At 36.6% G+C, this 24,152-nt stretch overlaps 1 protein-coding gene across 1 annotated transcript in view; it reads right to left on the bottom strand.

Annotated features, from left to right (window-relative positions):
* Positions 1 to 956: 956 nt before the first annotated feature.
* LOC128505641 (myosin-IIIb) overlaps positions 957 to 24,152 on the bottom strand; it is a 43,822-nt gene continuing 20,626 nt past the window's right edge. Inside the window, exons 11-30 of the mRNA XM_053476170.1 lie at positions 23,842 to 23,942; positions 23,569 to 23,655; positions 22,538 to 22,603; positions 21,034 to 21,147; positions 20,815 to 20,926; positions 20,421 to 20,464; positions 20,260 to 20,325; positions 20,055 to 20,174; positions 14,983 to 15,068; positions 14,835 to 14,882; positions 14,632 to 14,679; positions 14,295 to 14,386; positions 10,717 to 10,890; positions 10,494 to 10,624; positions 9,369 to 9,562; positions 9,158 to 9,247; positions 7,227 to 7,392; positions 4,282 to 4,602; positions 1,346 to 1,415; positions 957 to 1,246 (exon numbers count right to left, since the gene is read on the bottom strand). Coding sequence (XP_053332145.1) covers positions 1,239 to 1,246; positions 1,346 to 1,415; positions 4,282 to 4,602; positions 7,227 to 7,392; positions 9,158 to 9,247; positions 9,369 to 9,562; positions 10,494 to 10,624; positions 10,717 to 10,890; positions 14,295 to 14,386; positions 14,632 to 14,679; positions 14,835 to 14,882; positions 14,983 to 15,068; positions 20,055 to 20,174; positions 20,260 to 20,325; positions 20,421 to 20,464; positions 20,815 to 20,926; positions 21,034 to 21,147; positions 22,538 to 22,603; positions 23,569 to 23,655; positions 23,842 to 23,942 — 2,138 coding nt within the window. The 3' untranslated portion in view covers positions 957 to 1,238. The remainder of the gene's footprint in view (positions 1,247 to 1,345; positions 1,416 to 4,281; positions 4,603 to 7,226; positions 7,393 to 9,157; positions 9,248 to 9,368; positions 9,563 to 10,493; positions 10,625 to 10,716; positions 10,891 to 14,294; positions 14,387 to 14,631; positions 14,680 to 14,834; positions 14,883 to 14,982; positions 15,069 to 20,054; positions 20,175 to 20,259; positions 20,326 to 20,420; positions 20,465 to 20,814; positions 20,927 to 21,033; positions 21,148 to 22,537; positions 22,604 to 23,568; positions 23,656 to 23,841; positions 23,943 to 24,152) is intronic.

Raw genomic sequence — 24,152 nt, 5'->3', positions numbered from 1 at the left:
AAAATAAAATATTGAGACTTAAGATTTTGTTATGATTCTAAACCAACTTCGGAATAATTTGCTCCTAGTCCACAGGACACTGAGCTGCCTGCCCATGTATGAATAAAAGTGTTATCACCTGCAGGAATGTAAAGAAACTGTAACATTTTACCACCTCAGATACAAACAAATAAATGTTAGTTAAATTAATAATAAATTAAAAAATCTATTTTGGTGTGTTGATACTTGAATTGCCAAACAAACAAACAAAAAAATCACAATATATAACTGATTTAATTTTCCCCTCCATCTTGGCATTGGACTCTGGTTCAGAAGGTCCCAGGTTCAAATTCCACGACCACCAAGTTGTCCCTGTTGGGCCCTTGAGCAAGGCCCTTAACCTTCAACTGCTCAGATGTATAATAACATGAAAATGTAAGTCACTCTGCCTAAATGTAGAATTATCCCCATAAAGTGCTGCTTGTTCTCATCACACCATGACACATTCTGCTATACAGCCTCGAACGATTTAGGCAAACGACTTCTGTCTAATGTCCCTATTATACAAACACATGATTGTTTTATTTCCTTGAATTCTTCTTGGTTGTCATGTCAAACTAAAGATGGAGAAGGAGGTAACCTGTTACATTATTGTCTTTTTTTTTAACATCATATCCATTATAAATCTTTTTTATACACTGAATAAATAACTGAATCTTATTTGGCACATGTATCCAAAATGCTGAAGATTATCAAACATAATCTATAATTTTCTTTGGGATCAATAAAGTATCGATGACTTAGTATCCACCAAGTATCTACTCGGCCAGTTTAGCAGCTTACACTATACATACTGTAATTTAAAAATCTAACCCTCACTGATGGTTACGTTCCTTTGCACTTCAGTGTGATAAATCAGCTCCAAAAAGATCAGCGCACCAAAATCAACCAGCTGCTGTTTCATTCTTAACACTGTATATGTGAAAGACTCTTTATTTATGAATCCTACAGCCCCAGAGTGATGGAAATATACAAAATTAGACAGAGTTTATTAAACGTCCCATGCCATCAATACATCACTGAAAAATTAAATTAGCAGTTAAATAAAACAAACAGACCCCTGATAGACAAAAGTAAAATCTGCTTTCTGAAGAGTTTCCCTTCATTTGTTCATGTCCCGTTCACGTTACAGCTTCAGCCATTCACATTTTAACATCAGTAGCAGCAGGAAAAAATGTTGAAAAACTTCCTTTGCTTGATTAAGAATCTGGAAGACAGAAAAATATGTTTAAATCAAATGTTTAAGTGAAGGAAAGGCCTGTTCATACAGGCCCGTGTTGGGAATAAGCTGTTTATGAGTTTTTACCTTTCTTCCGCCAGGGTGCCCAGGGGTTTTGGGAGGTTAGGGAGTTTTGCTCTTGACTGGCAGAGAACTGCTGCACATCCAAGAAAGACATTAAACAAGTTTATACAAAGACCACCAAATGGCTTTATGTTCTCCTCATAGGCGAACAGTAACTGTGCCTATGAAAAGAAAGACTTTTTATAAATCACTGAGTAGCATGTCTGAACATGAGAGAATACGCCCTGCTCTTTGTCACGGCAGCGCAGATGTGTTCTGAATGGCCAGTAAAATATGAATGGATTCTCAGTTTTATGCCAAGAATGTTAAAAACATACAGTGGTGCCCAAAAGCGTCAAGGCAATATATGACACATATTATAGTGCATGTGCACAAAACATGTGATTTCACTAATTCGTTCTCGCCTATCTGGCTCTAGAGTTGAGATGATTAGAATCAGTTGGTTTAAGTTACTGATGAATAGCTTTTACCTTCTGGAGACAGGGTGTTCATTCCTGCACAAAAATGGCTTAAAATAAATTTATTGTGAACTTCTATGGCCAATACTTCCTACAAATATTATTATTCTTATTTCACTTATTGTCTCAATACTTTTGGGCACCAACATGTAATTAACCTACAAACACTGCCTGGCAAAAAAAAGAAAAAAATAAAGGTACCATGTCAGAAGGGAAAAGAAAACTAAGAAGTTTTAAAGTTACTGGAACTGGGTTAATAATTCTTTAACGCAGTTCCACTGCTTTTGTGGAAGACATGTAGTCGGGGGGAAAAATAATGAATGGAGATCACTTAAACCTTTGGTGAAGTTGTATTGTAAAAAAACAAACAAAAAAAAAACACCCAAAACCACAGGTATGCTTAATAGTCAAAGTAAGGGCATTTATATCATGTGGTCTGATGAGTCCAGACTGACCTGGTTCCAAAAGGGATGGTGGTCAGGGTAAGAATGGAAGCCCATGCACCCATCATGCATAGTGGCCACTGTACAAGCTTCTGTAATGATCTGGGTTTGCTTTAGTCGGTCAGATCTAGCCTCAGCAATGTTACGTGGCAATAAAACAAAGTCAGCTGATGACCTAAATGTACTGAAAGACCAGGTACCATGGCATTTTTCAGGTCTCAAATTGTAACTCATTTTGACACAAGAACTGGCCACCACACTGCATGCTCTAATCAAAGCTAAAGATGACAGAATAAAATAAATGAAAAGATTGTGAATACCAGGCAATTATGTAATATAATGAAATATTAATAAATATGGAATATTTGTGAATCCTTGCTGTGCTAATTTTCTACTAAAGTGACTGACAGTAGTTCATATTTTGCTCCTTATTCATGCTTTCCTACTGAATTCGCAGATCCACAGCAGCGTAGTATTTCTCTCGGACAAGACAGTTTGGTATAAAGTAGATCACTGTTCAGCAACGCCTATTTTACATCAAGAAATATTGGCAAAACGCTCATAAATAGACAGTGCAAATTCACCAGTAATTATTTCTTACGCATGTTTGTACAAGATTAAAAGTAATGATTTATGTTCCCTCAGGTTTTACTGGCACTGCAGTCACACAGACATTTCTATGTACTTTTAGCTAAATACTGGAGCTAAGTCACAAGTAAGTGTCAAGTCAAAGCCACAGTAATATGTAGTGTAGGAAATTTATATTTATATATATAGGCCTATATATAAATAAACAAAAAACAAAGAATCATAAAAGATCAATTAAATTTGTTTATCATATTCTATAAATATAAAAATAGCTTTTTGCTAATACAAATGTCAAACAAAATGACTGCTTTCTCGAACCACAGATTCTACAAGTTGCAAACTTAATATGCAAAGGCTTTGTCGTGCAAGTTCATTAGCAGTCAGACTGACTGAATATTGACCTCGGAAATGAAGACTGATGCAGACTTGATTGTAATTTAATTGTTTAATAGTTGTTTCACTGCACACTTTTTTTGCTCTCCGATCTCCCTAATTTAGTTATGGCCGATTACCAGATCTCCTGTGTATCTGTTAGGGCACTAATGAGTCAAGGTGACAAGACATGAGGCATGTGATGGCAAATCGACCACATCCTTTTAACAGCCTCAGAGGAAAGCAATATCCGCCCCTTTGGCTTGTGTGAGCTCACCGACGCGTAGGAGTACCTGGTTTTGCTATGACTGATGTACTGGTATGCCTGTACAGGGTGATTCACTCAAAAGAGGCCCCAAATATCCTGAGTACGGCGTTAAGCGTAGCAATTGCCATTTGGCGCATATATATATATATATATATATATATCGACCAAGGAGAAATATTTATTCTTATTTTATCCTTAAATACACTTAGACCAAATCCCAGACTAGCAATTCACTAATTATGTGCCCCATAAAGGGTACTATAAGACGTTTTTTTTCTTAATTTATTAATGTAAAAACTGCTCTAAGACAAATGAGGTATTTGTCAATTCACTCTCCTTAGATTCAGGATAACCACCCTGAGAAAATGTTTATAATTTCTATAAAGATGAAACCATATAAAGATGAAAAATATTGCTCTGCTTTGACCTAATTTAGCGTCGAAAACTTTATGCCTTAGTATCTTAAAACACAAAACAGAACTAAGGTCTTGACTACAGACTGCACATAGATCATTTGATTTAAAATCAAACTAAATTTATGTTGCTGCTGCTTTGTTTAATTTCTTCTTCATGCAAGTTCTTGCAGCTCACCATTTTTTTAAAAGCATTTGGCCTCGCAGCACTTATGTCATCATTAATAGGTGTGTTTTTTAGAGCTGTGTATGTGCACAACAACATGACATGGTAGCAACCATCATGATTTTTGTTACGTCCAAATATTTCCTGATATAAGAGCACAAAAAAACCCCAAAACAAACAAGTGTTGGTTTTTGAGTGGTGTTTGAGTGGAGGGTGAAAGTGCATTTAGACCTGCTGGAGCTGCTGGATCTCCTTCATGGCTAAGCGGATTGAAGGGTAAAGACGGGGGACAGGTTTGCCTTTCTCTGCATACTCGTCTCCTCTCTGCTCCATCTCAGCAGCGTCTCCACGTCTGTATCTGTCCGACACTCGTCTCAGGACAGGGGCTTTAGCAGCCTCCAGTTCTGACTTCTGTCCCGGAGGCTGAAAGAGTCTCTGCATTTCGATGTGCACGTGGTCCATGTCTTTGTGGTTGTTTTCTCTGGAGTCCGTGTTGCTGATGTCTGATCGGCTAGGCCCTAGCTCTTCATAGTCTGGGTCATGGTCACATGTCTGTTTTAGAGGGAGATGGACAGGCAGACAGCGTTATCATCGATTATCTTCACACCAACCAGCAGCCTGATTAACTTTTAATTTAATTTAATTTATAGCGCTTTTTTCATAATAGTCCTAAGAATGGTAGGCAGATTTACAGAATTTAAAAGATATTTAAATGAGTTTGAAAAGTGTCAGAAAAAGTGTATAAATTATAATTATCAGCTTATCAACATTCAAAGTAATCAAAGTAAATATGTATTCTTAAAAATTATAAACATTTTATTGTCATAAATTATTACTGTTAGAATATTATTACAATTTATTTTTAAAAATATATTGTGCATTAACTCATTTTTGGAATAGGAAAATTACCAAAACAGCTATATTTATTTCGAACTATTCCTCTGCCACCTCCTCCAGATTTATGTTCATGAATTCAGAGGTCACTTAATTTCTATGGTGAGAGTTGAAAATGTCCAAACCTACGATGGTACTATTGGGCTCCTAAACTGAGAAGTATTACGTTTTATTTTGTAGCAAATGACCCTTTATATTACTGTACATACAAATCATTTCATTAAAGCATTACAGAGCTTTAAGATGAAAACTGATGAAAGTTTTAAATTGTGGAAATCTAAGGGAATTAATAAGATTTAAGACTTCCACTCTATGTACCAAATTTATCTTCAACTTAGACGTTTTATTAAAAGAAATCAAAAGACTCGACAAACTTGTACCATCAACAAATCAACAGACAAAATGATCACAAAAGATTGTTTAAAAAAAGGAATTATATGGGCATGTTAGAACTCATTGTTCATATCTTAATCATCTGAGAATTCACACAAAAAATGAAATGCATGGAAGAAAGATTTGGAATCTGAAAGATTAGATAAAAATGGAAAACTGCTTGCCTCAGAGCTCACACTCAAACAATAAATATGTAGCTTAAATTAACACAATATAAATGGCTAATAGTTTTTTATTTGACACTCAAAAAGTTAAATTAATATAATAAAATATTACAGTAGTAAATCCCATTACTCCTCTGGATCATCCAGATGGTCCCTGGCAAACTTCAGACGGGCCTGGACATGGGCTGACTTAAGCAGGGGAACCTTCCGTGTGACGCAAGATTTTAAACCATGACGTCTTAGTGTATTACTAATAATAGACTTGGGAACGCTGGTCCCAGCTCTCTTCACTGCATTGACCAGCCCCTCCCGTGTAGTTCTGGGCTGATTCTTCACCATTCTTAGCCTCATTGATATCCCATGTATCTACTTAGACTTTGGCTGATTGTGGGGTGCACAGGTGTCTTTATGACAGCTAACGACCTCGAACAGGTACTACTAATTTAGAATCATGAGTGTAGCTGGACTATTTAAAAGCAAAATAACAGGTTTTTAAGGTCAGAAATCTGGCTGATAAGCAAGTGATCAAATACTTATTTGACACAGTAATTTACAAATAAATTGTTAAAAAAATCATACAATGTGATTTCCCGATTTTTCTTTTTAGATTCTGTCTCTCACAGTGGAAATGCATCTATGCTAAAAATTATAGACCCCTCCATGATTTCTAAGTAAGAGAATTTGCTAAATTACAGGGTGATCAAATACTTATTGACCTCACAGTATATATATATTATATATATATATATATATATATATATATATATTTGTGTGTGTGTGTGTGTGTGTGTGTGTTTGGACACACCTTCTACTTTAATGGTCTACCCTGATTTATATTTCTTTCTGCATTGAGTAATGCATCTAAAACCCATCTAAAATGAAAGTAAAAAAACCCCAAAACAAATATAAAATCAAATCTGATGATTTTCCATGCATTATAGACTCAAGCATACAAACTATTAGACTAGCTATAGCATAGACTTTTCTCTTGTACACATCCTACACATACTGTAGCTTCTATGTATTTTTCCATCCCATGGTTCTGTTCTGTTTTCCTTAACAAGAGATAAATTTTCCGCATTATTATGTTTAACTTCTTTGGAAATGACTCAAAAGTACCTCGGGGCATCAGCCGTTCTTATTGGCAAGTTTATACAAAATCACGTAACAAAGTGACTTTCCCATGTACAAAAACGTGACGCCAGGACGAGAATTGACGTACAGTATTAGCATTCTCATTTATGCTGGAATAGAGTATCAGGGCAAATCAGGAATCCTTAGTCCTTGTAATAGCACATTAAAGCTTGCATAATCGTCTTTAGAGTCTGAGAAAAACACTAAAAACATGAAAAACACTAAAAGCTATCCGTTATATTACCGGATTGACTGATGAGTCACTAGTAGCATGCAAAACAAATCTCACTGTGATTTTTGTTTTAACTGCATTTGTTTCTGAACATTACTCAGACTAGTTGTAATGGGAAAACAAGCCTCTACTGGTTACTGATTTGATAACCTCATTCTTGAATTCTGCAGGAACTCCAACTTCTTTTATTTTAATTACTTGTTTTTTTGCTGCATTATTTGATACTAGTTTATGTATTATATATTTTAAGGATGGTGCTTAGTGCGCCCAACAAAACATCAGGTGCCCTCTTGGATTTGGCACCAAAGCAAGAATATGGCAGGTAATAATGTCGTCCTCCATATGAGAGTGTAACTCACCTGTCCACATGGCTCGGTAAGGAGCTCCATGAAGGGCATGATTCCCACTTGTGTGTGATACTGGACCAGATCGAGCAGGGAGGCGTGTGCCCGGTCCTCGCCAAGGATCACATACTTCCCGTTACTCTGCATCTCAATCATGTAGTGGCGAAGCCGGTCTGCTCCCCTGAGTTTCAGAAACATCCGCATTACGAAACTCTCACACTATGTTACTTGTGTTGCAACATGCGAATTTGTAGACTTGTGTGTCTATAACCTACATAAGCATAACCAGCACTATGTGACTTTTCACCTGGATAAATCCCTGACAGAGTTCCTCAAATTGCTTTCTCATGAGAGCAGCCTATGAACACTTTTGTTTGAATGGAAACATGATGCGGAAAAAGCCTGTTTTCTCCTAAGAACTAGAGCTAAAGTGGGAAAAAAAAAACCTGTACAGTGGAACCTTGGATTGCGAGCATAATTTATTCTGAAAGTATGCTTGTATATCAAAATATTGTATATCAAAGCGGATTTTCCCCATAAAAAATAATGGAAACTCTGACGATTCGTTCCACAACTCAAAAATATTCATATAAAAAGAATTAATACAAAACATAAAGTAAAAAAAACTAAATCAACCTGCACTTTAACTTTGAAAAAAATTGTGGCTGTAGTGATTGAGACCAAAGAGAGGAGGAGGAAGGAGGGGAAAGGGGCATCATGGTGCACATATACACACACACACACTAGTTTGGTGTATATAGACTTTGCCTAACCAAGCGCGCGCGCACACACACACACGGACCCAGGGGCTGCTATGTAGGTTGACACAAAATAAAAGATGCTTTGTGCACACACACATGGTCTCAGTGATCTAGTATAAAGTACATGCGTGCACGGATGTTGTGTAGACGAGTGACGCGCACCGACACCCACAATTCTGCAGCGTGTGCAACGGAAGAACCTTTGCCTCAGATCACGTGAAGCTCAGTGTCAAAACAAGAAGCGCATGTATACTACTTAATAATCAATAATACTCGACGATACTTGTTACTTGTGTATTAAGACTCGCTCGTTTATCAAGTCAAAATTGATTATAAATTTTTGCTCGTCTTGCAGAATGCTTGCAAACTGGTTTACTCGCAATCCGAAGTTCCACTGTACCTATTTTCATATTGCTCACCAGGGATCGGGTCAACCAATTGGGAAGAACATGACAGCTTTTAAATTAAATTCTCTCTGTTTAACACCTGTACTAAATGCAGTATTTTGCTGTCTGCAGGTTTAATTGCAAATGAGCTACTTCCCTCATGACTTTTTTGTGGAAGAGTAGATAATAGTAGCTGATCATAACAGAGGAAATGGGACTTTTTTTGCATTTGGCAGACGATCTTATCCTGGGTGACTTAAAAAAAGTGCTTTCAAGTTTCCATCATTGGAAATATACTTTCTTAAAACAGTGTGTCACAGTTTTTTTTTTTTTCTTTTTTTGTCTGGAATGTTTATACCACTCAGGAAATGTGAACACTACAGTCAAGCATGTTTATGAACAAAAATGTAACAAGTATATTGTGTCTTGTCATGGCACACATACTGGAGACACCTTTATTGCATAATAGGTGCCTTTCAAATATTGTGCTTCTATTTTGCTCATGCCATCCTGAAAAAAATATATGGATAATAAACTGGATTCATCTGATTTCAAACTGGATCAACAGGTCGTTACTACACATTAGATGAGATGAATTAGATTTCCTCTCAGACACGTACTGGCTGTGGTTTATAATAGATATTTTAGCTAATTTATGATGTAATGGAGCTCATTTCTTCCTCTCTTTAGAAATTTCAAACATCATCTTATTTATTTATTTTTTTCGTGGGTTGCTGTAAATTAAATTAAATTAAATTAAATTAAAGAATGCTCTCTGTAACAGTAGTAAAAGTTCTACCTGTATGTAAGTGTATATCCTTCTCGACTTTGTCCCACTCGAACCAAAAAGCAGCCAACAGGCTTGTCTGTCAACAGGTCCTCAGCTTGCCTAAAGGGAAAAGAAAAAAAAAAATTATGCAAAAAAAATAAAATAAACATAACAACCAGTGCCTATAATCTAAAGATGAAGAAAAGAAAATAACTCTTCACTCCTATCAAAATAAACAAACCTCCGAGTTATCATGCCATGAAACCAGCAAGGGAAAGTGCCGTTTTTGGCCACTTTGCGAGCTTGTGTTTCTTTAAACCAGCGAATGGTGTTGCTCCTCTTCTTCCTTTTCTCATTGGCCCACTCCTCATCCATCTCCTGAGCCAGAAGCGTCAAGTCATTGTTCTCATGCAGGTCGTTATCAAATGGAGTGGCCTATACAACATGGATATTAAACAAGGGTTATGGTTAATAATAAACATAATACACGAAAGGTCAATTTATACCAAACCTCTGACTGGATTACAGTTAAAAATATACAGCTTACATGAAATCTGAGCTCAAGCGAGGAGTGACAGTGTCAGTGCTGTAAGCATGCGTAATATTAACTGGATGTTTAATAGCCTTTTGTTTGTAAGAACAGTCAAATTGTCATTTTGAACCATGAAGTTGCAGTAAAACGTATATAAACAGACATCAAGAAGAAGAGCCGATATGTTTAGACTCGCTTAGGCACAAGTTCATAGTTACTGGCGTCTTTACTAAAAATCATCTATAGTTTCGGGGCAGTTTTCTCCTCCTTGGAAAAATAAGCTTATATGGCAAATTATATCCGTTTTTTTTTTCCGTACTTGAATTACATGTTACTTTATTCTTTATTCATGTCTATTACCTGATTTGTGCCAGTCAACAAGTATTTATTGAATAATATTCCATCGTATTTACAATAAACATCTATTTAACTCTTAATCATTGATTACAGATATAGAATTATCCATGGTATCTTTAATGAAAATAATTTTTGTCAGAATAAAGATGAATAGAAAATAAGTGTGCAATCCGTAATGGTAATCTCTCTGCATAAGGATATCTTCTAAACTCATGGGCCAATTGTAAATGTTCTGCATCACTCTAGCTCAGGATATTACCTAACCGCCTGACCCAGGCTCTATCCAAACTCACCATTATGTTTACAGCCTTTAAAATCTTGATAATTAATATAAACAATTGTTTATTTACCATCCTTGTCTAAAAGACGGAAATTGAATGCAATCATTACTAATTAAGGTAAAGATATCAACTGAATGTTGAGCATGTGAGGTAATATGTATAAGTGTTATATGTTTTGCAGCAGAAAGACTCTTACCTCAAAGTGCTTACTGCGGGGCCGAGGTACAGGTGCGAGATGAGGTGCAAGGGCAATTGCGGCGAGTATGGCCCGAGGTCTGGGCTGAGGTTTTTTCTTCCTGGGTAGAGGAACTGGGGGCGAAACGGGCCCTAAAGACACAACCATGAAAAGAAGGTTTGATTTCCTCTTAGATCATGAAACACAGAGAAGCACAGAAATAAAATGCATCGTGGTCTCTTACTATTGTTTTCTTGCTCTATAAGCAAACGCTTGTTTCTTGCTTCCTCTTCCAGTATCGCCTGTCTCCGTCTCTCCTCTTCTTCTCTTTCTTCTCTCTCTCGCTGGGCCTGTTGTTGCCTCTTAACCTCAGCCAGCAGGACCAAGTACTTTTTCCTACTGCTCACAGCACGGTAATCTTTCAAACAGATCACAACAAGACAGACCGTCAGGATAAAAAAAAAGAAAAAAGTATGCTATAGTGAAAATTCTGCAGAAAGTATTATAATACAACAATGTTGGGTTGGTTTGGGTATTTTGTGCTAGTTTATCAGGTAGTATAGGAGTTGAACAGCTAACTGAACTGTTTCAAGAGTAAATCAATAATCATCCCTGGTTTCATTAATATTCAAGATCAAACACTAGCAATTAAAACAGTAAATTAGACATTCTTTCTTATGTTCATTTTTTTCAGACACTTATAACCAATTAAGTTATTTAGTCATCATTATTCATGTGTACAAGATAAAAGAATAAGAATGAATAACACAATTCATGAAATTAATATATAAATCTCACATATGATCACAATATTTTGAGGTATTGTACAGGAACTAGAGCTGTAAGTCATATGTAGATATAATTTGATTCCAGTAGATCTTCAGGCATTGCAATTTTCTATTTGATTTGTTTCAACTGGAAACATTTTGTTAACTGTCTGATTTGTCTCAAGCAGCTATACTTCATACAGATTTTGTATTATTAAACTATTAAAAGTGTTTAATAAAACACTGAAATAACCTGTGTTGTTAATTGTCTAAGCATCACGTCTCATACAAAGAAATTATCCTTATTTTCTGCCGATCTTCTGTTCCACACTTCAGTCCAGAAGGTGGCGGTATCCACCAACCGCCCATAAATTCAAGACAAAGCATGACGCTCGCAAAAGTGCAATGCAAGCATGATAATCCAAGCAGTTTGAATTTTTGAGAAATGCTTTTGAGTAATTTTCGATCATTTAACTTTTGCATGTTTACTTAAATCATTTCAAATGTGTGAATCATTTCTGAATTGAAAACCATTGTTGGTAGGAAATGTACTCCGTTACTATACATAAGTATCTAAATATCGAAATAATCCTATTTAACTACATGTCTGTATGTCATTGCGTTACCTAACCTCACGGGTGTGTAGCTTTCGCCACCTGCTGTCTGTTAGGTGTAAATGCGCAACTTGCCTTTCCTTTAAGACACGCCTAATAACGTAATGTGTTTGAAATCAGAAGCGGAGCTGGAAGGGAAGGAGAAGGCGAGGGAAAGAGATTTTTTTACCATGAAAAAGGCTACTGAGAGATAACACAAGCCCTATATAATTTTTTTTTTGATACTTGAAGGTGTATACTTGTATATTTTGTAAAAGTAAATGTAGGACTTCTACTTATACTTGAGTAATATTTGCCCCAGGGAATCTCTACTTTTACTTAAGTACAGGATGTGTGGAAAACTGACTCATTGTTTTAATTAAGTAAATTAATGTTTCAGTTTTCTACAGAGGCATGAAAAGGGGGCGTTTAATTGATTTAATTCATTAAAATCAACCAACAAAAGCTTGATTTAATTGCGCAATCGATTAAATCACACAGCTCTGACAGGCGCAGCGGATTAAAAGTTTAATAAAAACATATCCTCCCCACAAATCTCTACTTCAGAGCTAGAGTCAACATAATTAGTTTTAGTGACATGGAGCTTGGATGATAACTCACTGGTAATAAATTATATGGTACTTTATTAGAGCTGCTGAATTCTCAAATCTGACCAGATGTACAAAACATTGTGACTAAAAGTGTACTAATCCCTAAGGACCTTCCTGTCCAATGACACCAATTCAATAAACAACTTCCTAAAGAAAGAAAATAATAAATTAAGCAAACATTCTAGGAACTACTGTAGCTGGCAGACATTTGGAACAGCTTCCAGCTCTCAAGACTGCTATTTGTTAAGAAGCCACCCCTGAGAATTTCCTTCATGTCTAGGCACATTCCTAATGGCTGTTCACATCATTTTAACAGACGTAAGAGTGACAAATTAATATTATGTTAGACATTCAGTCCTGCATGGTTCAAAGGGCTAATTAAGTGTGATTAGGAAGAGTTATGAAAGAACTTGAATAGATGAATCCTCTATTTCATGCGGCGGGATGGGCTGCGATCTGCACGCAACATTGTTGTCTTTGCTTGACTAGAGAAGTAGGCCTGGGGAAAGATTACTTTTTTCATTTTACTATATCATCCTGTATTTTTCCATTATTACCTCTTTATTGTGTAAAGCAAAGCTTATGCAACATAGACATGTTTTCAAAATAATCTAACCTTCAGTTCTCAAAAATTAGCTCCTCTTAAATACCCACTTTATTGATTAAACTTCTATTCAATCACATGTTTATCTTTCAGCAGGTACGCTTACCATGTGTTTGCATGCTGGAGGTGTATCTGTTGCTATAAAAAATTTATTAACTTCTTACCTACCCATCAGTTAAAGCAAACCACTGTGCATTTATAATGACCAGACATTATTTATGTGGTGGTTTATTCCCAGTTTTACCGTGAGGGCCACATGGTAGTGTGAGTGGCACTGGTGCGAGTGTATCAGCAAAGTATAATGTTGTTTCAACAAGTTTTTAAGGATGAAGCGTCTTCTGATCGAAACCTGTCGGATTGCTCGATGAAAGTTGAGTTGATACATTCTCCAACTGTAGACTTACAAGATAAACAGGTAAACTACAGTACCTGATACACTCGTACCCGCAGCACACACACTAAACCGTCAGTGTTACTGATGTGAGCATCAGCAGATATATTTTTAAATAAATAATTTCTTTAAATAATCCATTAAGTACTCCAAAAGAAGCCAGGGAAGCATTCATCTCTAATTATTTTTTCAAATTAACCTATGATTACAATACTGTCAAGTGGATGGGAATCAAATTATCATTGACTGAAACGCAGACCACTAAGTGACCTCGAAGAAAATTCAGCATTTAACCCTCAAAAGGAACTCGATGAGAATAAAGAACTTTTTTCTTAAAACAATGGCTTAAATCTTTAAAAAATAATCTTAATATTTGATTTCACGAATATTTATCCCATATACAGTAGTCTATATACTATATATAGACTCCTCAAACTCTTGCTGTCATGTGTAAATCAATGCGTTACCGAGACAATTTCAACAAAACGTCTTCAACAAAAACGATTCAAAAACTAAACCCTGGATCAGATTTAAGCTTGTACGTGGCTACGTGATTCAACAGAACAAACATTTCAGCCTATGTCTCTTCATCCTGTTATATAAAAACCGAAAGTGTAAAGCAAAATAACATTATGACCATGATCCTGAAGAAAAAAAAAGAAAGAAAGAAAATAATAATGAGCAACTCTTTCAGGTTTGATCATGTCCTTTCGTGACTGAATCAGCCTCCTGGTTCAGCTACGTGTCAGTGTCAAGGCACCGGGATGAGCAGTTACAAGAAATAATTGCAGTGACGATTTCCGAGCTCCTGGATACAATAGCTAAAAGGAAAAAAAGGGCTTTTAGTGCTACTCACTCTTCTGAATGACAACAGCTGCCTTCCCGAGCCTCTCTAGGAGACGGGCCAACTCGTCCTGGTGCCAGTATTTAAAAAATAACCGCGATGAACTGAAGGAGAAAAGGTCAACGGTTAGTGCTTTATGCTCCAGAGACTAACACAGACAGAGACAGAGAGAGGGACATCACAAGGGTGTTAATTAAGTGTTTATTGCCAGGAACAAAAATTTAATTAAGGAATCGATGTGAGAAAAAAGCTAATTTATTATGATGTACAAAAATAATCATTTTATTGTGCACGTGTGTGTGTGTGTGTGTGTGTGTGTGTGTGTGTGTGTGTGTGTTTTGTGACCTACCCACACTTCCAGCCATGCAGCTCTGTGGTATTAAGGATGGACATACAGCTGACAGATAAAAGAGATTAAGATATTAAAAACACATAAAATAAAGATCCAACAAATGACTAAAGGAAAAGTAAAGCTCACTTTTCCCACACTATATAATAGAAATAAGGACAAAGGTGGATTGAAGTCATTAGTGTCTGTGATAACCGATTTACCTTTCTTTGTCCAAAGGCAGATCTGGTTTCAGCAGCAGGATGTTGTACCTGATGATTAAAACATTCAGCTGAAATTAAACTCTGGAGAACCGAAGATCTTTTTTTCGTTAAATAATGCACACACACACACACCTAGATGATTGTTTACCTCTGTGCAAACTCTTTAAAAGATGGCCGCCAGGAGAAACCTTCTCTTCGAATGCGAATCGTCTCTAGCAGGCCGTTGTACCTCAGCTTAAACAGACGGGGGGAAAAACATTGTACAAATTTAACAGTACAATTAATGAATAGATTTAATGGATCAATTAATAAATCAATCGATTAATTAATTAATTAATTAATTAATACATTTTAACAGCAGTGTTAGTGTAAAATAATAATTAGCAGTTTCATCATTACAATCTGAACAACAGTACTGAGACCTAGCATACTGTAGTAGTGAAAATTATTAATAAAACTGAAAGCAACAAGTGACTCCATGGACATCATCATTTTATCACCAAACAGCATCAATTTTATATACAGAAATATTTAGTTTTAAACTTGACTAAATTTGTACAGTAAATAACAACATATTATTTATTTGAATTTAAATTAAGGCAGCAGGTTATGGTCGCCGATAGGGCTGCAACAACGAATCGATAAAATCGATAAAATGCCCTAAAATGCCCCTCTGCCATGGATTGCCCCCCTCAACATAATCACTATCAAATATTGTATTAGAACATAAATTCATAGGTCAATGGTTTACAAATTACATGAGACAATAAAATAAACTAAGAAATATAAAAATAAATATGTTGTATATGAAAAATATATATATTATTTTTTTTCATATACATGTATACTTTTATATTGTTTATTTTATAATAAATTAGTTTCGTCTAATTTTTCATCATAAACAATATTTATTTTTATTATATATAAATGTTTATTGACAAAGCCCTAAAAAAAAAAATGTGCCACAAAATAAACATTATACAAGTCTTGACAGCTGTAACGTGCCTAGAGTTTATTATAATAGTAATATCATATTTGATGATAATAAATCTATGAATTTATATTCTAATATAATATTTGATAGCGATTATGTAGGTGGGGCAATCCAGGGCAGAGGGGCATGTTAGCGCATAACACCGGAACGAATTATGCTCGTAATCCAAGGTTCCACTGTATATATTTGGCAGATGTAAAGCATATGTCTATGTTTTTTGTGTTAGTCCATTTTTTTTTTTTTTTTAAATTATTACTATAACAGCAAGGAGCAACATGTTTGTGCACTTTGTAAAGATTTTAGTTCTGTTTTGAATAAAGGGTTGGAAAGGAACTATTTTCTCAGTTTTCTGGCGTTTACCGGATTAATCAATTAATCGAAAAAATAATCGACAAACTAATTAATTATTAAAATAATCGTTCAGCCGACGGATCAGGAGTTTGATATACTCTGTTTAACAGAAACCTGGATCAAACAGGACGAGTATGTAGCTCTAAATGAAGCTAGTCCTCCTGGATACAGCTACATACACCAGCCTCAGTTAACTGGTAGAGGACACAAATTTAATGCGTTTGAAACTCTCTATAGTAACATAACAAGTGTGCAATATTAAGTCCGCTCAGTCTATCCCACTAATCATTTACAGACCCCCAGGGCCGTACTCTGAATTTCTTAGTGAATTTGCAGATTTCCTCTCTAACCTAGTCGTTTCTGTAGACAAGGCATTAATTGCTTGAGACTTTAATATTCATTTTGAGAATTCAGAAAACCCTGTGCGTAGAGCATTTATGTCCATACTGGACTCGCGAGAAGTAAATCAGTGTGTAGTAGGACCCACTCATAAAGCAGGTCACACTTTAGATTGAATAATATTCTTCAGATTAGGTATAACAAATTTATTCACAATTCCACCGTCTGAGGTTCTCTCAGACCACCATCTTGTCTCAATTAAAGTGTGTCACAGTAATGTACGCACAGCACCGCGCTAACGTATTAAACATACATTAACATCAACTACCAAACAAAGTTTTATCAGTAATCTCCCAGAGTTACCAACTTTGATTGGATCACCGTCTGACCCCACAGAACTCGATCAGGCGTCTGAATATTTAGAGTCAACAATCCGTTATTCCTTAGATAACATAGCCCCAGTTAAAAGAAAAATGATTGGAGATAAGGAACTCACTCCCTGGTATAACGATCACACACAACCGCTCGGAAATTAGAACGTCAAACTAAATTTTTAGTATTTCAAATAGCATGCAGAGAGAGCATCTTGAACTATAGAAAAGCTCTTAGCTCTTAGATCAACTTAGCTCTCCAGCTCTAACAAAAATAATCCTAGATTTTTATTTAATACCATATCCAAATTAACCAGAAATAAGCCCACTGCAGAAATCTCCAGAACAACATCGTGCAATAGTGAGGACTTCATTAACTTTTTTAAATTATAAAATAGTAAACATTAGGCATAAAATTAAGGCTTTGAAACTTAACAATGTAATTGATGCAGATGTTAAACTAACCATGTCAGATCAGAACCTGGAATACTTTACTCCCCTTGAAAAGAACGAACTAATTTTACTCATCTCTTCTGCAAATTCATTAACATGTATATTAGATCTGATAGTCACATTTTCTCAAACAGATAATAACAGAATCCCTCTTGAAAATAATTTTTTTTTCACTCAGCATTGGGTATGCAGCACTGAGCCTCTCCTGGCTCAGATCCTATTTGACCGATCGCTATCAGTATGTAGATTTAAATGGTGATTATTCTGCATGTTCTCTAGTGGAGTTTGGTGTTCCACAGGGTTCGGTTTTATGGACACTGCTTTTTTCCCTGTACATGCTTCCTTTGGGCAAGATAATCCGTAAGCATGGTATTAGTTTTCATTGTTATGCTGACGACACACAGTTATACGTCAGCTTGCTAAAGTTGAGCAATGCATTAAGGATATAAGAGACTGGATGCTAATTAACTTCCTTCTGCTTAATCCTGATAAAACAGAAGTTCTAGTCATAGGACCGCATACAGCTAGAAGCAAGATTTTAGATCACTCTGTAACTTTAGATGGACTTTCTGTTCCATCAAGTGCAACAGTAAAAGACCTTGGTGTGATTATAGATTCCAGCCTTTCATTTGAAGCTTATGTAGATAATATTACCAGGATAGCATTCTTTCACCTCAGAAATATTGCCAAGATAAGGAACATATTGTAACTAAACTATGCAGAAAAACTAGTTCATGCTTTTATCACCTCTAGGTTGGACTATTGTAATGCCTTACTGTCTGGTTGTTCAACTGTCATCAAGGTGCATAAACAAGCTTCAGCTTTTTCAGAAGTCAGCAGTGAGCATCCTCACTAGAACCAGAAGATACAAGCACATCACCCATATCTTATCTTCACTTCATTGGCTCCATGTGAAATTCTGCATTGATTTTAAAATCCTACCCGACATATAAAGCATTAAATGCTCGCGCCGCAGTATCTGAGTGAACTGCTAGTGTCTTATGATCCGCCATGCCTACTTTGATCAAAGAATGCAGGCTGCTTGTCATTACTATGATAAAAACTACAACAGGGGGCAGAACCTTTTCTTACAAAGCCCCAAAGTTATGGAATAGCGTTCCAATTAGTGTTCAGGACTCAGGCTCAGTGTTTAAGTCCAGGCTAAAAACCTATTTATTTAGCCAAGCATTTTTGTAAATAGATTTGTCTTAGGTAAAGAAGCGTCCTGGGCGTGGAATATTACGGTGAACTGGTATGTTTAGATGCTGTCTTCCCCACTCTCATTGATCACTCAGGTTTGCTGACGGTGAGGTGATTGTTTGCTTTACATGTCAGGAAGCCCTCATGTTTGTGTTCCCTTCTAGCTCTCCCAGAGAGTCTCTGCTTCCACTCTACAAAAAATCACCGTATACATTATGTGACTGTAACCATACCTAACTGTTATCTCTCCTCTCCTGCTCCCCCTCTCCTATTCTATCTCCCCCTCTTTCTCTTCCCTCCCTCCCCCTTTCTCTCTTCCCTCTCTCTGTCGAGCTACACATGTCGTTCCTGAGCTGCCAGTGATCCAGACTCCCTCTGCCCTCCAGACCTGTCTGACCCATCCTGGTGCCCTGCTTCTGGTCGGAGATCTCATCACATGGATGCCCCGTGTGTCTCTTTGGGATGTGTCCGGTGTTTGGGTACGGTTTCACCCTACCATGAAGACGGTTCTGGCCTCAACTGGTGTTGACAGCTGTTTCTCTGAGGACTTGACTTGGCTGCAGTTGCTCGATAGTTCAGGACTGGAACTTCCTACAAGTCTACCTTCAATAACTACCTGGACTCCATATTAACATCAATTTACATCAACTGTTATGCTAAACTGCCTGCCACCTAACACACTGTATAAATGCAGATCAATTCCTGCTTCTGTTTCACCCAAATGAGGATGGGTTCCCTGTTGAGTCTGGTTCCTATAACAATAATTGAATTATTGTTGTTTTTATTTAAGTCATTAAATATTGTCTAGTTGTTTGGTTTTATTTGAAAAGAAAAAGTAGAACTACATAATATTGTTTTGAAATTAAAAAGTAACTATACACTGATTATTATTATTATTATTATTATTATTACTACACCTTTTCATTTTGACAGATGTCTAGTTGCTTGTCTAGGTGCATTTTACCTGAAATATTTAGTACTAAACATCTAATTTCTGTCCCGTAAATTAGTGTTGTTAATATTATTATTATTATTATTGTTTTTTAACTGAAATGAACATCAACAGAAAGTTGGTTGAAGGTGATCTCAGTTCACAACACTGCAGTTTTAGGTCTGCACAGCAGGTGGTGCTAGAGTAAAAGAAATGCTCATTTTTTAAAATTCTTGGTCTTATCATATGACTTACATGAAAATAACAAAAAGGATTAGGCTCATAGAAATTACATTATAAAGAAGAATTATTAGAAGAATGTATTCAGAATCAAATATTTTCCTTTGTATAATAGACACGGCTCACTGGTAATATTTCAGAGTCCAGAATTCACTCCCACCACTGGTTTTATTCAGGACAACAGGAAATAAGTGAGTGCTACATTTATAATACTGGTGATCCACAATTGTTGTGTTACAAAACCAGGTTTATTGCAATGCATAAAAAAATGCATTATCTTTTATAATTCACAAAAAAAGAAAAAAAAAAATACCAGGTGCCTACTTTAAAAAGTGACCTACCTGATCCATGATGAGCTTACTGTCCACCTGATCTGGCAACTTGTTGGCGTTGGGTTTGATGCATCTTACAAAGTGCGGACCGGCGGCAAACATCTTCTCCATCAACACAGCCAGGGAATGCTGTACACAGCACAGATTGTATTGAACTCAGTCACAGGCGTGAAGCTACTCGGTCAAGACTTCATTAGCAGGAACGGCTCTTTACCTTGAACTGCGTGCCTACAGACTGCTTCCTGGTCGAGTTGAAGTTGTCATCTACAAAGTTTACCATCTTGCCAAAAGCAAAAGAACAAAACAGTCACAAATAATACTCTATTATTTTTCAGACTAGAGAGCCGTGGAACTTCGGCTATTATCAGAACTTACCTTTGCTTTCCTTGGCATTAACGTTCCTGTTCTGGAAATTGTGGCTGTGAAAAAAAAAACAAAAAAAAACTTTTGATTACTTTTGAACTATACAATATGGGAAAACTATGTAACTAACTTAGAATGAACGCAGGTCAATACATCATAGTGCCTGCAAGCTGTAATTTAAGCACATTTGAAAAACAGTGCTTATCAATAAAAAATGAGCTGCTGAAATTTTCATAGTAGTCCGATACAACTAGGGGTGTTTACTCATTTTAAAAGCGCTGTTCAAGCGAGAAGGTGTGAGCCATTTTCAGTAAGAATATAATAATTTAATAAATTAGCCTAATATATTATATATATTAATTGTGCAGTCTGATTTTATGCAGCGATTGATTGCATGTTGACCTACCAGCGAACAGGACACTGAGGAGAGGTGTAACACTGTTGATGAAGAGAGAGCGAATGCTGGCAGGAATATTATCTCTGTTCTTTTCCAAGAAGCCGCTGGCATTATACTGCACCTGAACAAACCGGGAAGACGGCGTTACTCATATTCCGACATGCATCTTGTATAACAAAACCTGTAACTTGACTCATCTTCCCCCATTTTTGTGCCAGTCTGTTGTACCTTTCCAGCATAATGCACTACAGTGAAGAGAGGGCTACGGCTCCGGGCCACTTCGAAGTGGGGACTGCCTTTAAATTTGCTGTTCAGCTTGTCTACAAAGTTTCCATCTGTGGCCTGCAAGGGGGGAAAAAATTATAAAGCAACTTTCCAGACCACAGCGAGGCTTGCAAACATTCAACCCTTTAATCAGATATTTGTGAAGCAACTACCATGACTAATGCTGAGATGGAAATCTAGTAATGTGTATCTCCTGGGGCATCTGATTTTTATGGCTAGATGCTTTATTGGCCTCAGTTCCTGCAGTGTTTACCCCCTCATCCTATAAACACTTTGTAGTATTAACACCTGAAACTAAAATGTGCATGTCACACATCTATACAAATAATAATAATATATTATAATAGCATCACTATAATATGAGGGGTGTTCAAATCAAACAGGGTTTTGATTAACAGTATAAAAGAACACAACGATTAGAGCAAAAACTTCCTGCATTTCTCTATATAATCCCCTGCTACACTAATGCACTTATCCCAGCGTTTTACTAGTGCTTAGATACCATCAAGGCAGAAAGTTCTTAACAAGCGAGAGCCATGATTGGACTGTCTGCTTAAAGTCTGAAATGCTTGCCTCCCAGGAACTCCTTCAATGCCGAGGTCAGGACTGCATGGGGATGTGACAATAATTCGCAGCTGAGTTCCTGTAATGAGCAAGTGGTGCTCTTGAATGATTGTGTTACAACTCCCATAGACAGATATGTCTCTTTCGAAAGTTGTTGACAGGTTATCTGTCGATTTGAATGTTCGCGGAAACGACTGAGGTGGGCTTTGAGTCATTTCAGCTAGGATCGCCATTCTCTTTAAAAAGTTTAGACCTCTTCCTCTTACAGTCTTCTGTAAATATCAATCAGTTTTTACAACATATTTTATCTCTAGTCCCTGTTTGACTTGAACTGTAGAGCCGTAATTGATGCGAGAGTGCTAATATCTCCCTTCCCACCGGCTGTGAGAGACTACAGCTCTGGCTGATGGGGTGAGCACTTTTTCACTGCGCCACTAGGGGGCAGGATGACATGTTTAACCATTTAATTATTTCCATTGGCGTAAAAGCCATCTGTATACAGACTAGGTACAGTATATATCATACTATGGCACTTTACCTGCTTACAGGACCACTCTATTCAACTAATTTATGTTACCTTTTAAAGACTACAGAACTGATTTAGGGGGTCAAACTGTCACAACTTCTTAACTTAAAAAAGTGTCATACAAAAAAAAGTATCAAGTATCAAATCCCAATCAAGTTCACTTCAATTCCAGGTCGATTGATGGAAACATTCAAAATGATGAATTATTCTGTGCAAGACACTGTTTGTACAGTATAATGGGCTCTAGTATTACCAAACACTGATCATTTGCCTTGAGAAGCCGTCAGGATGTATGCAAACAAACACACGATCCACTGCTCCCAAATGACTCGTGTGGTTCTAACCTCATCCGCTCACCTGAGGAAAGGCACTCTGCTCATCCAGCAAAGACAGGATCCCGATCGGCTTCGTTAAGAACAGGTCCTGAGGGAGACAGAGTTTGCTAATAATTACCCCTGGGGGTTGATGACAGACTTCCGGCTGCAACTAACACTTACAGAGCTGCTTTTTTTTTTTTTTTTTTACGATGCATCTTATCATTTATAAAGAAGGTTATTTAAAACCTAAACAATTTTTTTAAAAAGTCACCAAGGACATTTATTATTAAGTTGTTAAAAGTTATTAATCTGTCTTATTTTTAAATCAAACCTTATTAACTCCTATAACTAATGGATATTTTAATAATGTTAAAATAATAAAATTATGTTTAAAAACGTTCAGTGAGTACAAAGTTCAAGGATTAAATCTCTAATATATTACTGTTCACATTTTAATAGCTAATCTGTTATTTGAATAGCAAATGAATCTAAACTAAATCTATACTTGCTGCTACGCCCGGGTTCAGTTTCAGTGCTATATTTAACAAAGGTTAGGCAACGTACTAGTCTTTTATTGCTTCACAAGTGAAAAAAAGTCAGTAGTTTCCTGTAGCGAACTTTACCCCAAAATAAATCGGTTCCTTTAAGGAGGAGCACTGGCTGCCCACGGCTATAATTACTGCCCAGGGTTAATATTTCCTAAGCAGTACAAGACATAAATAAGTTTCTCTATAGAAAACATAATACAATAAAATAATAAAAAATAAAAACACAATATAGAACCCACGCCTAGACTATGACCTTTAGGAGCTGACCTTATTCTCTTCAGGGACCTTTTAGCAAAAGGAAAGATGTTTAGCACCGATACGAGAGGGAGAAAATGCGCTGGTATGTGGCTGGGAATGCAGATGCGGTTCGCGCACTCAGCAATTCCCGTTCTTGGGATTTACCACAGAACTGCTTTCTGCCAAACACTCTGCTTCTGCTCCTACTACTGCTGTTTAATAGATGGACATGAAGGAAAAGATGGGGGGAAAAATGGTGCAAGATGGTAGTGGAGAGAGAATCTACCAGGATTGGTTTGTTGTCCTTGAAGCTGATGGTCTCCCACTGGATGCCCTCCTCTTTGTACTCGTTCTGCTCCATTAGAAAAATGTGCTATGAAAAAGCAAACAAAAAACTAATGTAAAACACATCATCATGTCCCCCAACTGAAAGAAAAAAAGTTTTTTCCGTCACCTTATAGTGTAGTGGTTATGAGATCACACATGTATGTGCCTTACACATAGTGGATACGTTAATCTTTAGTGTCATTGAGTCGTCGGTGTATGTGAAAGAACTTACATGATTAAAAAAATACTGTAGCTGCTCATTTGCAAGATTAATGCAGAGCTGCTCAAATCGGTTCACGGCAAAGTTCTCAAAACCGAAGATGTCAAGAATACCTGCAACAGTCAAAACAAGGCTTTGGGTAAAACGTCACATGGTGCAAATCTCAAGCAAATCGTTTCACTTGTGCAAATGAACAGAATTTATTTTGTCATGCATGTAAAATAAGTCACAATTGAAACTACAACAGGATCCTCTTTAACTTGAGATGTTAATGAGACGCAATACTGAACTAAACACGTAACTTCATGTACAAGCCATTCAAA

The sequence above is a fragment of the Clarias gariepinus genome, chromosome 17, assembly GCF_024256425.1.
Source record: "Clarias gariepinus isolate MV-2021 ecotype Netherlands chromosome 17, CGAR_prim_01v2, whole genome shotgun sequence".
Taxonomy (NCBI): Eukaryota; Metazoa; Chordata; class Actinopteri; order Siluriformes; family Clariidae; genus Clarias; species Clarias gariepinus.
The sequence above is the reverse complement of the archived record's forward strand: the minus strand, read 5'-3'. Positions and strand labels throughout refer to the sequence as shown.